The sequence below is a fragment of the Raphanus sativus genome, chromosome 9 (assembly GCF_000801105.2).
Source record: "Raphanus sativus cultivar WK10039 chromosome 9, ASM80110v3, whole genome shotgun sequence".
NCBI lineage: Eukaryota > Viridiplantae > Streptophyta > Magnoliopsida > Brassicales > Brassicaceae > Raphanus > Raphanus sativus.
Genome location: NC_079519.1, coordinates 18,970,887 through 18,987,828, shown reverse-complemented (window position 1 = coordinate 18,987,828; position 16,942 = coordinate 18,970,887). Strand labels below are relative to the sequence as shown.

At 34.1% G+C, this 16,942-nt stretch overlaps 2 protein-coding genes across 3 annotated transcripts; one reads left to right on the top strand and one right to left on the bottom strand.

Moving 5' to 3' along the window:
- Nucleotides 1-3,797: 3,797 nt before the first annotated feature.
- Nucleotides 3,798-4,972, top strand: LOC108823758 (nascent polypeptide-associated complex subunit alpha-like protein 4). 2 transcript variants are annotated; one of them, XM_018597038.2, is made up of 4 exons: nucleotides 3,798-3,958; nucleotides 4,035-4,119; nucleotides 4,242-4,366; nucleotides 4,458-4,972. In XM_018597038.2, the coding sequence occupies exons 1-4, from the start codon at nucleotides 3,881-3,883 to the stop codon at nucleotides 4,809-4,811; spliced, it is 642 nt and encodes a 213-aa protein (XP_018452540.1). In that variant the 5' UTR covers nucleotides 3,798-3,880; the 3' UTR covers nucleotides 4,812-4,972. The 2 variants fall into 2 exon arrangements, with proteins under 2 accessions (XP_018452540.1, XP_018452541.1); XM_018597039.2 differs by having other exon boundaries at nucleotides 3,799-3,958; nucleotides 4,038-4,119.
- Nucleotides 4,973-14,197: 9,225 nt separating this feature from the next.
- On the bottom strand, nucleotides 14,198-15,527 carry LOC108824249 (pentatricopeptide repeat-containing protein At1g64100). Its single transcript, XM_018597630.2, has 2 exons — nucleotides 14,606-15,527; nucleotides 14,198-14,479 (listed from the first exon to the last, which is right to left on the bottom strand). The coding sequence occupies exons 1-2, from the start codon at nucleotides 14,945-14,947 to the stop codon at nucleotides 14,456-14,458; spliced, it is 366 nt and encodes a 121-aa protein (XP_018453132.1). The 5' UTR covers nucleotides 14,948-15,527; the 3' UTR covers nucleotides 14,198-14,455.
- Between the last annotated feature and the right edge of the window lie 1,415 nt (nucleotides 15,528-16,942).

The following is a 16,942-nucleotide window of genomic DNA, read 5'->3' as shown; positions in this document are numbered from 1 at the left end:
TTTTTTGAAACTGTTCTTAGAATTTTAATTTTTGATTTTTAAATTTAAATATTTATTGATTTATTTTAAAAAATTATTTTAGATTCTATAGTTTCTTAACCATATATCTAGTTTACAAAATGAATGAAAGAAAACCAATAACATAAATTCACTTTAAAAATCCATCAATATTTAAAATTCACAAATTCTACACAAATTTGTCTCCTAATAACCCATTCCTTTAATATATAATTAGTTATATGATAGTATGTATAAAATACGATTAATTATACGATGACATATACATGATATTTTCTTTGTTCCAAAATGATATATATTCTAAAGTTTTCACATTTATTAAGAAAACATGTAAAATTTTGACAATGAATATATTATTTTCTGTGTTCAGCTATTACCTATGATTTTTAATCAATCAAAATACAGCAAACACAATTAACATCTTTAACGTTTACAATTTCTCATTATTATAAATATTGAAAATATAAAATATAGATCTTTTAAAAACATTTTTTTTTCTAAAACATGAATCATTTTTAAATGGAAGGAATATATAATAGTGAAATGAAAAATAAACAGCAACATATTTTTTTCTTTAAATGTATGTGCGAATCAAAGTGTAGAATAAATTATATCTGACGTATAATTTAAGTTCATTTTTCTTAAACTAATATATGTATATTAATTTTATAATATATTTTAGGGAAACTATCATTGGAGATATGACAATTATCGTCATTGTTAATGGTTATGTGAGAAACCATCATCGTCACTAGTGAATTTTGAATTTTCTATTTTCATTTTTTTTAAATTGTGAACTTTTTATTTAGTTTTTATCTATTTAAAATTAATCTTACTTATTATTAGTTTTTAGTTATTTTATTTTATTAATATTGTAGAAAATTATTTAATTTTAAAAATATTTATTTAATTTCTAAAATTTTATTTTTTTTTTGTTTTTTTTTCATTTTTGTAAATTTTATTAAAAGTTTCGATTTTTATTTATTTTTTGGATTTTTATTTATTTTTTATTTTTTTATTAATTAAATAATTATTTTTAAAAAATTATCTGCTGAACTAGTCAACTTTTTGGTTTGGAGTTTTTTTACAGTACAAATGTCATTTTGAAAGTTAAAAGTGTTAGTGAAAAACTTCAAAGTTTAAAATGCTAGTAAATGGCATTTTGAGGGTCTTTTTATGCGATGTTCTCATCTATTCTATTAATTTGGCTGTTTGACCATTTGATATATGTTGTGTCCAATTTAAAATATAATTGCTTCTAAAATATAACAGCAATCATAGGTAATGAGGTACATGAAACATTTATTAGATTGAGAAAAGAAAAAAAAAACGGTTATTAGATCATAGTCAGTAAAAATGGTTACACAAACTGTTAGATACCGAGAATTTTGGGAAATTAATACTCTGCATAGGAGTGGACATTGTGCAGGTTATAAATATATCAACCTAATGTAGATATAACATCACTATGACAAATCGTTGACCCAGAAAACACACAACTATAAAAACAGTAATAAGATGAAGAAACTTATTACTCCCTCTGTTTTTTAAAGATGTATGTTTTGGTGTTTTCACACATATTAAGAAAACACATTAACTATACAATCATTTTTAGAAATTATCAAATTCCAATGCATTTTAACCAATAGTCTTTCAATAAATTCAATCAATTTTATTGAAATTTGCAATTTTTATATAGGAAACATAAAAAATACATCTTTGTGAAACAATTTATTTTTCTAAAACATCTATCTTTAAAAAACAGAGGGAGTATAAAAGAAAAATGAAACCCAAGTCTGTTGATTTGGAGGGCTATGTGTCTCTTGGTTTTTGAGTTGTATAAAATAAATATATGAATGTTAAATATCATACAATGAAAAATACAAATATGACTAAAAACCAAATATGAATGTTTAAGATTAAAACCTCTTATTAGTCATATAAAACAAATATTATATAATGAAAAATACAAATATGATTAAAAATACGGATATAAAATTTAATTTTTTAAAAAAATATATAAAACAAAAAATATATCCGATCTTTTAAGGGCATGTCAAAATCCAATGTAAATTAAAGAAAAACTAAACTTCATAATATCAAACCTTTTTTATGTGGCCAATTAATACAATAAATATAAACTATCATGTAATATATAACTACCGATTAATAAATAAATTTCAGAGGAGGGTATATTTTTATACAAATATGATTACAAAGAAAAAATAAAATAATTTTAAAAATACAAATATGAAAATTAAAAATTTAAAATAAAATAAAAAATAAAAAATATATCCTCATAATCTAGTTATTATGTATAAAGTATAAACATATATCGGTCTAGCCCCATTTAAGGGTTTGCGTATACAGTTAAGTCCAGCGCCTAGCCGGTTCCAGAAACATGATAGAAGATAGATGTGGGGAAAAGTGCCTATTTCAACGTGAACTTTATGCGTCGTGTCTATTCCTTCACGAACTTTGTAGCAGTGCGTATTCCACACTGAACTAAACAATTTTTTTAAAATACTATATGAACTTTATGCGTCGTGTCTATTCCTTCACGAACTTTATAGTAGTCGTATTTCACATTGAACTAAACAAAAATAAAAAATACTGCATAGACTCTCAAAATAGTGCTTATTTCAATATTGAGCGTTAAATGTGTTAGTCATCCGTTAATTTATCAAAACAACGTCATTTGAATAAATTTTGTGAAATTAAAAATCAAAATAAAATATAGACTCTTAAAATTGTGCTTATATATATTGACTGTCAAATGTAATAGTCATCTTTTAATTTACCAAAAACCTCTCAAAATTGTACTTATATATTGACTGTCAAAGGTGTTAGTCATGTTTTAATTTATCAAAAGATTTTATTTTGGATAAATTCTATGAAATTATCCGTCAATTTGTAATTTTTTATTTTTTATAAAATCTATCAAAAATGACGTTATTTTGATAAATTAACGTATGACTAACACTTTTGATTTCTTAAACAGAAAATACTAACACTTTTGACGGTTAATGTACATATATATATGACTACACCTTTGATTTGCTGACAAAAAAAAGACGAACACCTTTGACACTCAAAATCGTGATTATATATATACACCGTCAAAGATGTTAGTCTTTCTTTGTCAGTAAGTGAAAGGTGTTAGTCAAGTCATACATTAATTTATTAAAACAACGTCATTTTGGATAAATTTTTTGTAAAATTAAAAAATTAAAAAACGACGGACAATTTCATAGAATTTATCTAAAATAGTCTTTTGATAAAATTAATGATGACTATTACTTTTGACAATAATATATATAAGCACAATTTTGAGAGTGTATTTTATTTTTAATTTTTAATTTTTAACTTCACAAATTTATACAAAATGACGTTGTTTTGATACATTAACGGATGACTAACACATTTAACACCCAATATTGAAATAAGCACGATTTTGAGAGTCTATGTAGTATTTTTTTATTTTGGTTTTGTTCAATGTAAAATACGCACTACTATAAAGTTCGTGAAATAATAGACACGATGCATAAAGTTCATATAGCATTTTTAAAAATTTGTTTAGTTCAGTATGGAATACGCACTACTACAAAGTTTGTGAAGGAATAGGCACGACGCGTAAAATTCATATTGAAATAGGCACTTTTTCCGATAGATGTGTATATAAGTGAGATTATTTGTTTCGGCCCATTCAGTTAAGGCTTATTATAGGGTAAGGCCCAAACACTAGACTACGCCTCTCAATATTTATTCATCGCGACGCCTGTGAAAAGGTCGCTGCGCTGTTCCAAGGGTTTCGTTGGTTACGAAGGAAGAAGAGTAGTAGATAAGAAAGAGGGTGAAGAAGATGCCAGGCCCAGTCGTTGAAGAAGTTAACACTGAAGAGCAGTTGATGGATGCCATCAAAGAGCAAATGAAGCTCCAGGTTCACTTTCTATTTATTTCTCTTTCTCTCTATTTTGTTCCCATTCGTGGTTGTATGACGATTGTTCTTTCTGTGTAAGGAAAATGATGTTGTCGTTGAGGATGTGAAAGACGGAGATGAAGACGACGAAGATGAGGACGACGACGATGACAACGTCGATGGTATATTCCTCTTTACTCGATTTGATTCGCTTTCGTGATTGGATCTGTTCTGTTTCATGATAGAATCTCTGTTAAGTAATGTTAGGGTTTTGCTTATTATGTTGTTGTTGTATGTGAATTAGGAGCTGGTGAGAATGAGAGCTCCAAGCAAAGCCGAAGCGAGAAGAAAAGCCGCAAAGCAATGCTCAAACTTGGAATGAAACCTGTCACTGATGTTAGCAGAGTCACAATCAAGAGATCAAAGAATGTAAGAACACACTCACACGCCTTTTATTTGACATTAATCAAATCTTTCTTGAACACCGATGTTGTTATGTTCTTTGCATTTATCTCTCTAGGTTCTGTTTGTCATCTCGAAGCCTGATGTGTTCAAGAGTCCCAACTCTGACACCTATGTGATATTCGGCGAGGCCAAGATTGATGACATGAGCTCTCAGCTACAAGCCCAAGCTGCTCAGAGGTTCAAGATGCCTGATGTTGCGTCTATGATCCCCAGCAACGCTGATGCCTCTCAAGCAGCCACTGTTGCACAAGAGGAGGAAGATGATGATGATGTTGATGAGACTGGTGTTGAAGCTAAGGACATTGATCTTGTGATGACTCAAGCTGGTGTCTCTAAGGCCAAAGCCGTTAAGGCTCTCAAGACTAATGATGGAGATATCGTTTCTGCCATTATGGAACTCACTACATAGGTTGAGTTGCAGAGACTCCCCGTTGGTCCTCTTTTGTAGTTCACTTGCATTTCTTAATCATTTTCATTTGTGTTTCCCCAATTCTAAGGCTTGTTTTTTCCTTCTATGAGCCATAAACATATTTGCTTCAAAGTCTATAATATGAGACATGTTATGCCTAACGTTATGGATAAGTTCAGAAAGAATGGTAGAAGAGTTATCCTCTTAATATTCAAGAATTCGAATGACAGGACAAGATTGATCAGAAATTTAATGTGTATTTAGCATTCAAAACCAGGTTCACATAGACATGTTACAGAGGACTCATTGCAATCTAGTCTTGCATACACTTTTTCTAGCAAAGCTTCTCTATCTCAGTAACGTAACATAGTTAGTTCAGTTTCTGAGGCTGGTAGAACATTTGGAACCACAGAAATAGATTATTTCTGTAAAATCAACAAGAACTGATGACAGACTTTCCCACCTGCCTTTAAGAGGAAAATGGTAAAAGCCAACATCGTTTGAAATAAAATGTTATAAATATTGTAGTGATGTCCATATGGAAAGTCCTAGATATACTTGTTCCCCACTCCAAGTTAAGCTTTGTCTCCAAGCTATTGTATCCTATATAAGGAGATCATTATTCATGGAATAAGACACACCAATTCATATCTTCTCTTCTCTTCTCTACTTTATTTACAACACGTTATCAGCACGAGACTCTAAACCCTAGCTAAAATCCAGCGACCACAAAAACCCTAATTTTAGCCGCAACTTCAAACCGCCATATCTCCCTAACCGTAAGGATCCAGACGGCGAGTAATATATCAAATTGAAGCTCTTGACGAGACGAATCCAGCGCCGCAGACCACGCATCAATCCGACTCCAGACGCGCCGTCACCTCCCAGTGCAAGCCGCGCCGTTTCTAAAAGAGGAACCAAGGAGAAAAGATCGGCAAAGATTAAGGTAAGATCTCAAGAACCCTAATCTTTACTTGTGGTTCAAGCAATTCGGATTTCAAACTTCTCTTCATCTTAAATCCGATTTAAAAAATTTTGCGATTTGATTTGGTTGATTTTAGTTCTTGTTTATTTTAAAATCAAACCCTAAACCCTTAATAGTTTTACATGACTTTAGTTTTGTATGGACAACAAGTGATACCCCTTTAAGGATGACACGCTATATGTCCAAACAAAACTTAAGGTCAATGTTTAACCTAATCCTAAAATCAGATTTGAATTTTAAATCCTAATCCTTAAAGTTTAAATCCGATTTTAAGAAACCCTAAAACCTAAAAATATAAAGCATGTGATTACATGACTTTCGTTTTGTATGGACAACAAGTGATACCCCTTTAAGGATGACACGCTATATGTCCAAACAAAACATAAAGTTAATGTTTTCCACATCTTTTGGTCGATGATGCACACCATAGTGTAGCTAGGCCATGATTTTCTTTTAAGTCAATGATGCATACCAATAGGTATGACTAGACCATAAGAAGTAAAGGTCGATGATACGTACTCTTAAGTACGATTAGACCATAAAATAAAATCAATGGTCGATGATGTTCACCCTCAGGTGCAACTAGATTTTTCACCCGTGATTCACGGTGATCATCCACGATGATCCGCGTTGATCTATGATTCATGATGATCCGCGATGATCTACGATGATCAGTGATCCAAGGTGATCCACGGTGATCCTCGATGATCCACAGTGATCCACAATCACCGGTGATGGATGATGCGCACCACAGTGCAGCTAAATCACGATCTGTTTTATTTGGTCGAGGAAGTGTACCGAATGGTACTACTAGACCATTAAACCGCATGGGGCGATGTAGCATACCATATGGTATGGCTAGACCATGCACTCGTCCATCCCACTATTTTCAAGGGATTTATAAATCAAACAAGTTGATTAAGAGATGGATGAGTTATGAGAAAGTAAATTTCTAAAGAGAATGCAAACTAGCCGTATGACCCTCTTATTTGTTTGCTGGCAATGTGATTTAATTGTGTAATAGCCGAATGGCATTGGTCACACAAGCCATATGGCTTTATTGTTTACATACTGGCCGAGTGCCTTTTATTTCTTGGATAGCCAATGGCATCAGAAATTGTATGTACTAACACAAATCATTTTGATATGATTCAGATGTCGAGACTCCATCACTCGGATTACCCAGCCCTTGATCTCAATGGAGACAATTACCTTGATTGGGCGATGAACACTTCAGCCGATTTAAAGTCTAAAGGACTTGGGAAGTGTATCAAATACGGCAATGATACCCTTGCATATGAAAGGCGTAGAGCTGTTTTGATAATGAGAAAGCATCTCGTGAAGGATCTGTATGATGAGTGCAGTTACATCAACGATCCTTACGATCTCTGGTCGAGATTGAACACCATGTTCTTCGAGCCATTACTAGATGAGTCCATGAAAGAATGGAAGGCTCTGAGGTTCCAGGATTATGAATCCGTGGATGACTATCACTTTGATCTTATGAGAATCACCTATAGTCTTAAACTATGTGGTGAAGTGATAACAAACTATGACTTGTTAAGCAAGACTCGTGACACGATCCATTCAAAGGAAGTGTTGTTATCACAGAAGGCTAAAGGTTTCACAACCTATTACGACATTCTCTCATACCTTTCAGCTCTTGAGGAAAAGAAGCAGAAAAGGAAAGTCAACCTCGACAAACTCGACTATGTTATGGAGATAAGTGCCGAGTATCAGTGTGAGATGATATACGGTGATGCTGAAGAAGCTAAGAAAAGAAAATTCGGGTGGACTCATATAGATGATGAGATTGGTTTATTCATTGAATAGAGAACCAAATGTGAGCCACGTCCAAGATGTTATTATGGACTGGCCGGCTATTGTTTAAGCCTTTTGACATTCTGATTTCATACTTATGATTTGGTGTTTTCTTTTAAATATAATTTGTCATTCAAATTTCATAGCATTAATAAAAGTTTTTCTTTTATCTTGATTGATTTGCTTGAAAAATATTTTTGATTGACAAATGAGATTGAAAACTCGAGAAGAGTATGTCTAGACCACCACGCCTAAGGCATGGCCTTAAGAGGCACGAAATTTATCACCTAAGACCCATTGAGAGAGACCCAAAATCCCCACTGACCGTGGACAAGGATACCACAATAACCGTGGTTGTAGATCCAATCATGGTCGAGGAGGGAGTAAAGGTCGAAATGGCATTACAAGCCACATCAAAATGGTTTCAATAATAAACCAATGGGCAAAGCAAAAAAAAGGAAATGTTCCTTTAGCTAATAAAAATCGCCAAAGGCATACATATAAAAGAGGTCGAGACTACATTCTCCCTACTGATCTAATACTATGCTAAGGATCAGTGTGATAAGGCATAAAAGCCTAGGTAACCAGTAAGGTTCACCAATGAATTTATACACTTTATGGCATGACTGGATTAGCCATCCTGGTCCGAACTTGATGCAAAGTTTAAAATTACTAAGGCACAAAGAGTTATCCCATAAGATCTCACGTTGTGAAACATGTACACAAGGGAAACTCAGTAGGCTTCATTGTTCCAAGCAACACGAAAGTATAATCTGATCATAAGGGTAGTGAGAACAAAACCCGTGATCATGACCAGACCACAAATTCGTGTATCATGGTCTAAAACCATGCTGGCCATCCAAGCATTACGTTTAAGTGAGGACAAACAAACGTATTTTATAGCATGTTCATGAGGGGAAGAATAAACACTCGGTGTGGTCCATGACCATACTATAAAACCCGAACATGATAAGCCTGGCCGAAGGCCATAAGGCATTATAGCTTGGCCGTATAAGGCATAACCTATAAGATTGAGACTTCAAAAGTCTATAAGCTTGGGTAAACCACAAGAATACATGTATGAAAGATAAGATACATCAGGCCATATAAAGTGAGCATAGATATTCCCGTCTAAAGATGAAAAAGGGTCATAATCCAGATATAGACCATCCTAAGAGTTTATGAATAAACCACCACATACCCATGTGCCATCTAGGATGGAATACCTCATCTAAGAATGAGATGAAAATCGGGAATATATGTTGGATAAGAAAACATGATCTTTCTCCCACGAATTCAATGAGACCATGAGCCAAACAAAGGTAATCATATTGTGGCCAAGGTACACGGATTACATACAAGATGAATCCGACTATCCAACATCATGGAGAAAGCTATAAGCTGGTAAATAGAAAGTGAAAGTGGAATGGTTTTAACCATCCAAGTCTTGGCTAAGATCCTCGGACCAGATATACATGTACTGGACGTCCATAAACAAAGAAAGAATGATAGCCAGACAGACCCGAAAGAATGACTAAGTCATACCAGCTTAGCACCACTATATAAATGTCCTAGTAGAGACATAATCAAGTTGCTGTAAAAGTCTATACAAGATAGACCAGAATGTTCCATATATAATGAACCACGGATAGAAAAGTTAAGGTGCTCATAATGATAGATCCGGGTTCATGAAAGAGAAACCATACTAGACAATGAGATAAGACCGGCCGGTCCTAAGGTACAGGTATCATACAATGTAGCCTTGCAAACTACAAAGTATTCAATGATCCTGATAAGAATAAAATCTCAATCGATTGTATCATGTCTAGAACGCGATAGAACGCGATGGAACATTATATAAGGTGTCGACACATACACACACTCATAAATGATAAAGAGAAAGCACTTGAGCATAAGAGATATGCAAGGATCACTAACCCACGTAAGAGTACTCATAGAATGAGACGTGGAGTTAAACCCAAAGAATGTATGAGATGGGCGTATTGGCCAAATACATAAGTGAGACGCCATCTAACCAGTGAACAGATGAGTCTTGTGAGGAAAAGAAAATCGTGAGCAGTAGAACATGAAAGTACAGACAAGTGGTCGTACATGTTGCTACATAAAGCATTCAATGGAATGGCTTGATCACACAAGGATACTCACAGGGACTAAGGAACAAGGAAATAAATTCCTAATGTGGTGAATGCTACTACCCAATATCGAAATCTGGACATCTAAGAAAGATGTAGTAGATATTGGATATCTCACTGGATATAAAGGTAATATAAGATACCTTGAAAGATGAGAAAGAAGTTCTCATAGAACAACATCGTTCCTGCGTTGTTCATGGACTGAAATGCAGCTGCATACACACGATATGATAAGACTAAGTGATGCTTAGTAGAAAGTTCTATAAGAACGTTTCAAATCAGTCCATATAGTAGTCAATATACTCCTTGTGTTTATATTTAAAAAAAAGGATGATTAAGATGATTGATTCTTGGAAAGGCCATAGAGATCATTAGCCGTATATGAATGTTGGGATCTATGATCCAACGTACCAAGAATAGATAGATCAAATGGTCCGAGAATCCATCAGATTCACGACCAAAGGGAACCATACCGACTAGGATCATGTCCGACCTAGTTCAACCTTAATCATCATTGGTCCCTACCAATCCATCCCGTCCAGCTTGTTCCGACCAGTTCCTCTAGGTCTTAAATCCGACCTAAACCATCCAAGTGAGAGGAACGTCCTATTGACCAAAAGGTGGTTTAGTTTTGATTAAGCTTCAAACTATAACACAATAGTCACTTCATGAACAGACCATGGACATATACTAAAAGTTCATAAAGAGTTTTGGTCAAAGGATATGAATAAGATATATAGTGGACAAGAACATAATCCGGATGGATTATGGATGATGTCATGATCCGGACAGATCATGGACATACAAAGACATTCATGGTCGAATTTATCTAAGAGAGATAAACCATATGATCCGAATGGACCATGAATATCATGAAAGCATTTTGTTGATGCAGGTTACCAGTCCGATCCACACAGTGCTAAGTCCCAAACCGGCTATGTTTTCACATATGGAGGCACGACCATTTCATGGAGATCAGTCAAGCAGACTATATCAGCCACATCATCCAATCACTCGGATATATTGGCGATCCATGAAGTAAGCAAAGAGTGTGTCTGGTTGAGACTCATGACACACCATATTCGGACATCATGTGGGATCACGGATGGTAAAGACGAGCCGACCGTTCTTTACGAAGACAATGCGGCCTGCATAGCTCAGCTCAAAGATGGTTACATCAAGGGTGACAAGACTAAGCATGTTCTCCCCAAGTTCTTCTTCACCCACGATCTTCAGAAAGAAGGAGAGGTCAAGGTACTCTAAGTCAGATCCAGCGAGAACTCAGCCGACCTCTTCACTTAGGCATTACCAACATGCACGCTCAGGAAGCTTATGCAGCAGATTGGTATGCGATCACTGAGAAGCCTTCAGTGATGTTCACTTCAGGGGAAGTAATGCGGCTGTACTCTTTTTCCTATCCATGGCTTCCCGTTTTTACCACATTGGGTTTTTGGGTTTACCATGGAAAGGTTTTAACGAGGCAGTATTCCAAACGCATTACAAACTCTAGACGGTTATGGCATTACAATCTCGGTTTTTAACGAGGCAGCATCTACGGCGTTTTGAAAGCACTTCGACATATTGGACATCAAGGGGAAGTGTTATAAATATTGTAGTGATGTCCATATGGAAAGTCCTAGATATACTTGTTCCCCACTCCAAGTTAAGCTTTGTCTCCAAGCTATTGTATCCTATATAAGGAGATCATTATTCATGGAATAAGACACACCAATTCCTATCTTCTCTTCTCTTCTCTACTTTATTTACAACATAAAACAGTTAGTTAAAAGATTAGCAGAATAAAGACTCAAACATTGGAACTGAATCCAAGAAATAATATCAAACTTTTCCTTTTCATGCGGGTTTAGATTGTCCCCGAATCCCATTAAGATAGAGGTCGCATGTAGGGAGGGGGGTCATTTGACCCCTGTGATTTTTTTTTGTTACAGAAAAATTTACTTGTATTTGTTTGATGAGAAAACTAGTAAAATGTTATAAAATCATTATATTGATCCCGGTAACATTTGCTCAAAATTAACATAAACTCGATTACTTAATTTACTGACCCCGTTAAAGTTTATGGCTGGCTCCGCCACCGAAGATAGTGGAATGTTTCGAATGAACACGCACGAACTTATTTACGCATCTGAACCTTACTTAATGTATATAAGTTACACTAAAAGAAAACGCGGCTCTAACAACGACCATTTATGAAGAAAAATATTCCTCTTAAATTTTTGTGGTGTTTACGACAAAGTTACGTAGAAAAATGTTTTCATTGTAGACCAGTTAAAAAATTACAAGGAAATATATTCGTCGTAAAAGAGATGTAACTTTAGACAACTTTAAGTTAGAAAAGACCATTCGTCGTAAAGTTTATGTACATTTCTAGTGATTTACGACGAATCATTTTACCATTATTTTTTTGGTGAAAACGTGTATTTAGTGGACTTTAACTTAACTAAATCCGTTATAAATATTATGTAAGAACGATGTAAAACCGTAGTAAATCATTTCATTGTAAAATCCTTGTTATACCTTCACTACCTTCACCTACCTTCAAGCGTTATTAAGCTTTTTGTATGACTGACACAATATTTGAAAATTGTTTGCGATTGCGAGATATTTGTGATTGACTGATTATAAGTTATTGCAGCGGTTTAATAATAAATTACAAATTTTAACATATTATAACATTATTAAAATATATAAAACATACTATTGTAATAAAATATAATAATTATCAATATAGTATGATTAATAAAAATATTATGTTTATTTATTTAACTTTTTAAATTAGTTGAAAGTTAATAATTTTTATAAAACTTGTTTTGAAGATTTATATTACAAAATTTAAAACAATATTTTATTTTGTTTTATATATGTGTATATCTTTATATATGTATGTATATTAATTTTTAAAACATCTAATGAATAGTTGGTTTGAAGTTTTTATAAAACAAATTATGATACTTTTTGTGAATTTAAATTAATATATAGTTATTTATAATATTTACATTCTAAATTTTTAATTTTAAAATACTTTTTGAAAATATTTTTATATTTATTTATCCACCCACAACCGTCCACAAGGCCGCAACCGCAAACGCTAGTTGGAATCATCTTTTGATTTTAATAGGTTCGGACTGGTTTGAAGCGATTTGTAACGGTTTATATGATTGTTTCGAAACACTATCAACATCTACCAACCGTAAAAACTACGTTTGCAGATGGTTGTGGAAAAACTCATCATGCCTTTAATATAAACGAGAGGGAGTACTATTTTACAAAGCGAGAATAAGCTGTTATCTGATTTCTTAGGTTACAACAAAAACAAAAAACAAGAAAACAATTAGATAAACACCACTTGAAATCATGATTTAAATCTAAAATCTTTTAACACTTGAAATCTTCTGGAAGGTGTGCTTCTTTGAGTTCGGACCGATCCGGACACTGAACTGGATGACTTATCGGGTTGCTGGATCATTGGGTCGACCGCGAATGAAACGCATATTAATAAATGAATTAATTTTATTATATAATAATAAAATAGATATGAAAATAAATATAGAAACTAAAGTTCATATTTTCTAATTTTATTTTTCAACATAAAATAATAGTTTAAATATTTATATATTTTATGTTTAAATAACATTTAGAAAATGGTTAACTTTACTTTTTGTATTTTATTTTAATTTGATATACAAAATATCAAAAAAATAATTTAGACTATTTAAAAGAAATTGGGACTAGTTAAGATTTATGACATCTAAAAATTCAAGATTAAAGTTCATAAATATTTATGTCTAGTGTGAATAATAAACTAAACATCAAATCCAAAATAAACCAAAACTAAAACATCATTGTAATAAATTGTCAATAACAAAATAAACTAGCACCAAATCACATCAAATAATTTTTGGTTCTCTCTACCATAGTTCATTTTATTTTCTTCCGGTGGCATAGTGAAATCTTCGTCAAAATCTAAAAATCACAAATAAAATAGTGTAATTGGTATCATATGTGATTAAAGATCAGAAAATTTAATCTAAATTTTAAAAATTATCAACAAAACAATATACACATGACTTAGATAAAAAAACTTAGTACTACAGGTTTATAATAAAAAAATTCAAAAAGCTAAAAGAAAAAGAAGAAGAAAAAAGAGATACAAAATCATTATAGATCAGCATAAAAAGAAAACCGAAAGAAATCTAACTTTTTAATTGAAAATTTAGAATATAAAATAAAATCTAAAAACATAATTAAAACTTTTTTAAAATATAAAAGTTATCTATTGGTTTAAACGGTACCGGATTTTGGTGGATTTTTAGAGTTTTTGTGGGTTTTTAATTTTGGGTTTTTCACAAAACCTAAACCGGATTTACTCGGGTTACCGGGTTTATCGGTTTAACCGCGGGTGCAGGTCGGGTTTCAAAACACTGGTTCAGACCAATAATATTGCGTGAACAAGTGTATATAACTTAATTGGAAATGGTTAAATTTATTAAACTCAGACAATAGACGCATAAAAGGCAGTTCAATAGAATAGCAGCAAAACAGCTCACTGACCACACAATTTTCCCTATATCAACGATTTGATCAAACATTAGTAGGGTATACATGACCAGCAGCAAAAACAAAATGACATTGAAGCTCTGCTGCAAACAGTAGAGAATCGTCGATCACTCATCCCCCAAATGATGATCCTACAATGCAAAACCAAACCGATGGTTAATTCCAGAACATGTATCATAATTCTGAAGCTACACACAAAAGCATGTATACATTCTTCTTTCTATTAAAATACATAGACTGGACAGAAAATTACATACCATACTCATCTGCAGATCCTCAAGCATTGCCAGTGCCCTTTTTAGTTCCTCTTTACTCCATAAACCAGTCAGCATATTGCAGATGGTAATGGTATCATGATACACACCCCTTGAAATCATCTCCTGGAAAATGTCTAGAGCCCCATTAATATTACCCACTTCACGAAAACCATGAATCAAAGTGATGTAAGTAATTGCATTAGCAACTATCCCTCTTCGACCCATCTCGCAGAAAAGCTCCAGCCCATCATCAACCCTTCCTGCCTTACAGTAGCCATTAATGAGTGTAGTAAAGGTCACTACGTTTGGAGAGAAGCTCTTGCTACCCATCGAATCAAACATTTGTGTAGCCTCATCTAGGCGGCTCTGCTTGCATAGTTGATACACTAAAAATGAATCCTTGCTACTGCCAAGTTAACAGTTGCAATTGTAGTACTTGAGATTCAAATCCAGAGGACCAGTCTACACTCTAGTTCTATAAGTTTCAGAATCAAGCTAAGAAGAAGATATGATTTGGTTGAAATAGGCGATAGTAAACAAGCAAAATAAACACGAGATTGATTCAATTAAACAAGAGCTAGCCTAGGGTATTTCATTGGGTGTTGAATTGGAGCCAAACAATTATTCAAGCGCGATGAAGTGCTTTCTAGAACTCGGATCACTAAGCTGGAACACTCCACTGTCGTGGCAGTGATCGCTTTGCAGATCGATCTCACCACCTAACTGTCGTTGGGATGAGGATCGATTGCAAGCTTTAGAGAACAGGTCCGATCAGTTCACTTACCACCCTAATATCTACTTTCGCTGATTAGGGATACTAAGCTCATTCAATTACATGTCAAGTTATCATCCTAAGCGGTTAACTAGGTGATGAACTAGTGATCTAACATCAAGTGATCAGTTTAATGAAAGCAGTAAGAACAATATGAATGAAGAACAGTTATGGATCGCTTATCTATGTTTAGCTCATGTCTCAACACCCTAAAAACCCTAGGCGAGCAAGGTCACTACTCGATCATGATGCACATAGACAAAGACATAAATCCTGAATAAAATTGCATAAGAACAGAGTATGAAACAATAGGGTTCAGATGATCTTCTCTATGAGAGGATTGGTTCTTCTCCCTTACAAGTTGCAGATCGCAAATACTCAGTGTTCTCTTGTAAAAACTAGCGTAAAAAAAATAGAAAATAGATAGGTGGCGTTTTATATGGAGGCGCCAATCAGAAGGAAAGAGATTAGGGCAACAGGGCTTCAATTCCCGAAATAGGAGTTTCCATATTTGTCTGGAACAATCACCGGATCACTCCGTCTGCTTGTTCCGCTTGAGAGAGATCAGTCTCGGGACTGTTCTCTTGAGTGTTCTCCGCAGGAATGCTCCAAAAGGACTTCTTTTCATCAGGCACCTTCTCTTCTTTCTTCTGCTAACTCCAGACCTGTAAAAGGTCAAAAAGGACTAGACTGACACGAATTAGTGACTTGAAACAAATGAAAACGTATGTACAATGATGTGAAAAACACCATATATCAATTCCCCCAGACTTAGATCCTTGTTTGTCCTCGAACAAGGCAAGTACCAAGAACAGGGAGAAAGGTTTGAAAGCGTGGGAACTCGCTTATTCTCAGCAACCATACTCTTACCACAAATCTCTGAACCATACAAGCTGTAGATTAGGACCACACACACTTACTGAGAACCCCCTGATCGCTGTTCAAAGATCAGCTCCTTACTCTACATCTTAACCTGAAAAGGCAACACTTTCGAGACAAAACTCCTTATGTTCAATTAAGATCAGCGTGAGCTTCTTGTCACAGGCTCTACTCAGAGAGAACGGGCTAGGTATAGAACAGGCTAACTTTTATGGTGGAGTTCAAGAGTGTTTAGGGTTTACCAAGAGCTGGTGCAGGATATCGCACAAAATGGTCGTGAGAGGACGGCTCCATTGAGGTCCACAGTCCTTACTCATCTCTGCTGATCGGACTGCTCTCCGATAGATCGATCATAAGACTGCTCTGCGCGATTCAACTTCCCCTTCAGATCACTTCACTGAAACCACCGTTACTTTCTCAACTTCCCCAGTGGCATGCATCATAAATTCTTCCCCTTCTCGTCACCAATAAATCAAAGCAAAATTTTTTTTTTTTTTTTTTTTTTTTTTTTTTTTTTTTTTTTGAATTACAAAATGCTGGGGTGACGAACAAGGAGGTAACAAGTGATGTACATGATGCCACTGGTGATTCATTCTGATCTGTTCTAGCCACTTACTTCTCGTTGTTCTCCATGGTATCGGAACAGGCACCTCGGTTGTTCCCTTACGTATCGGAACAAGCACTCC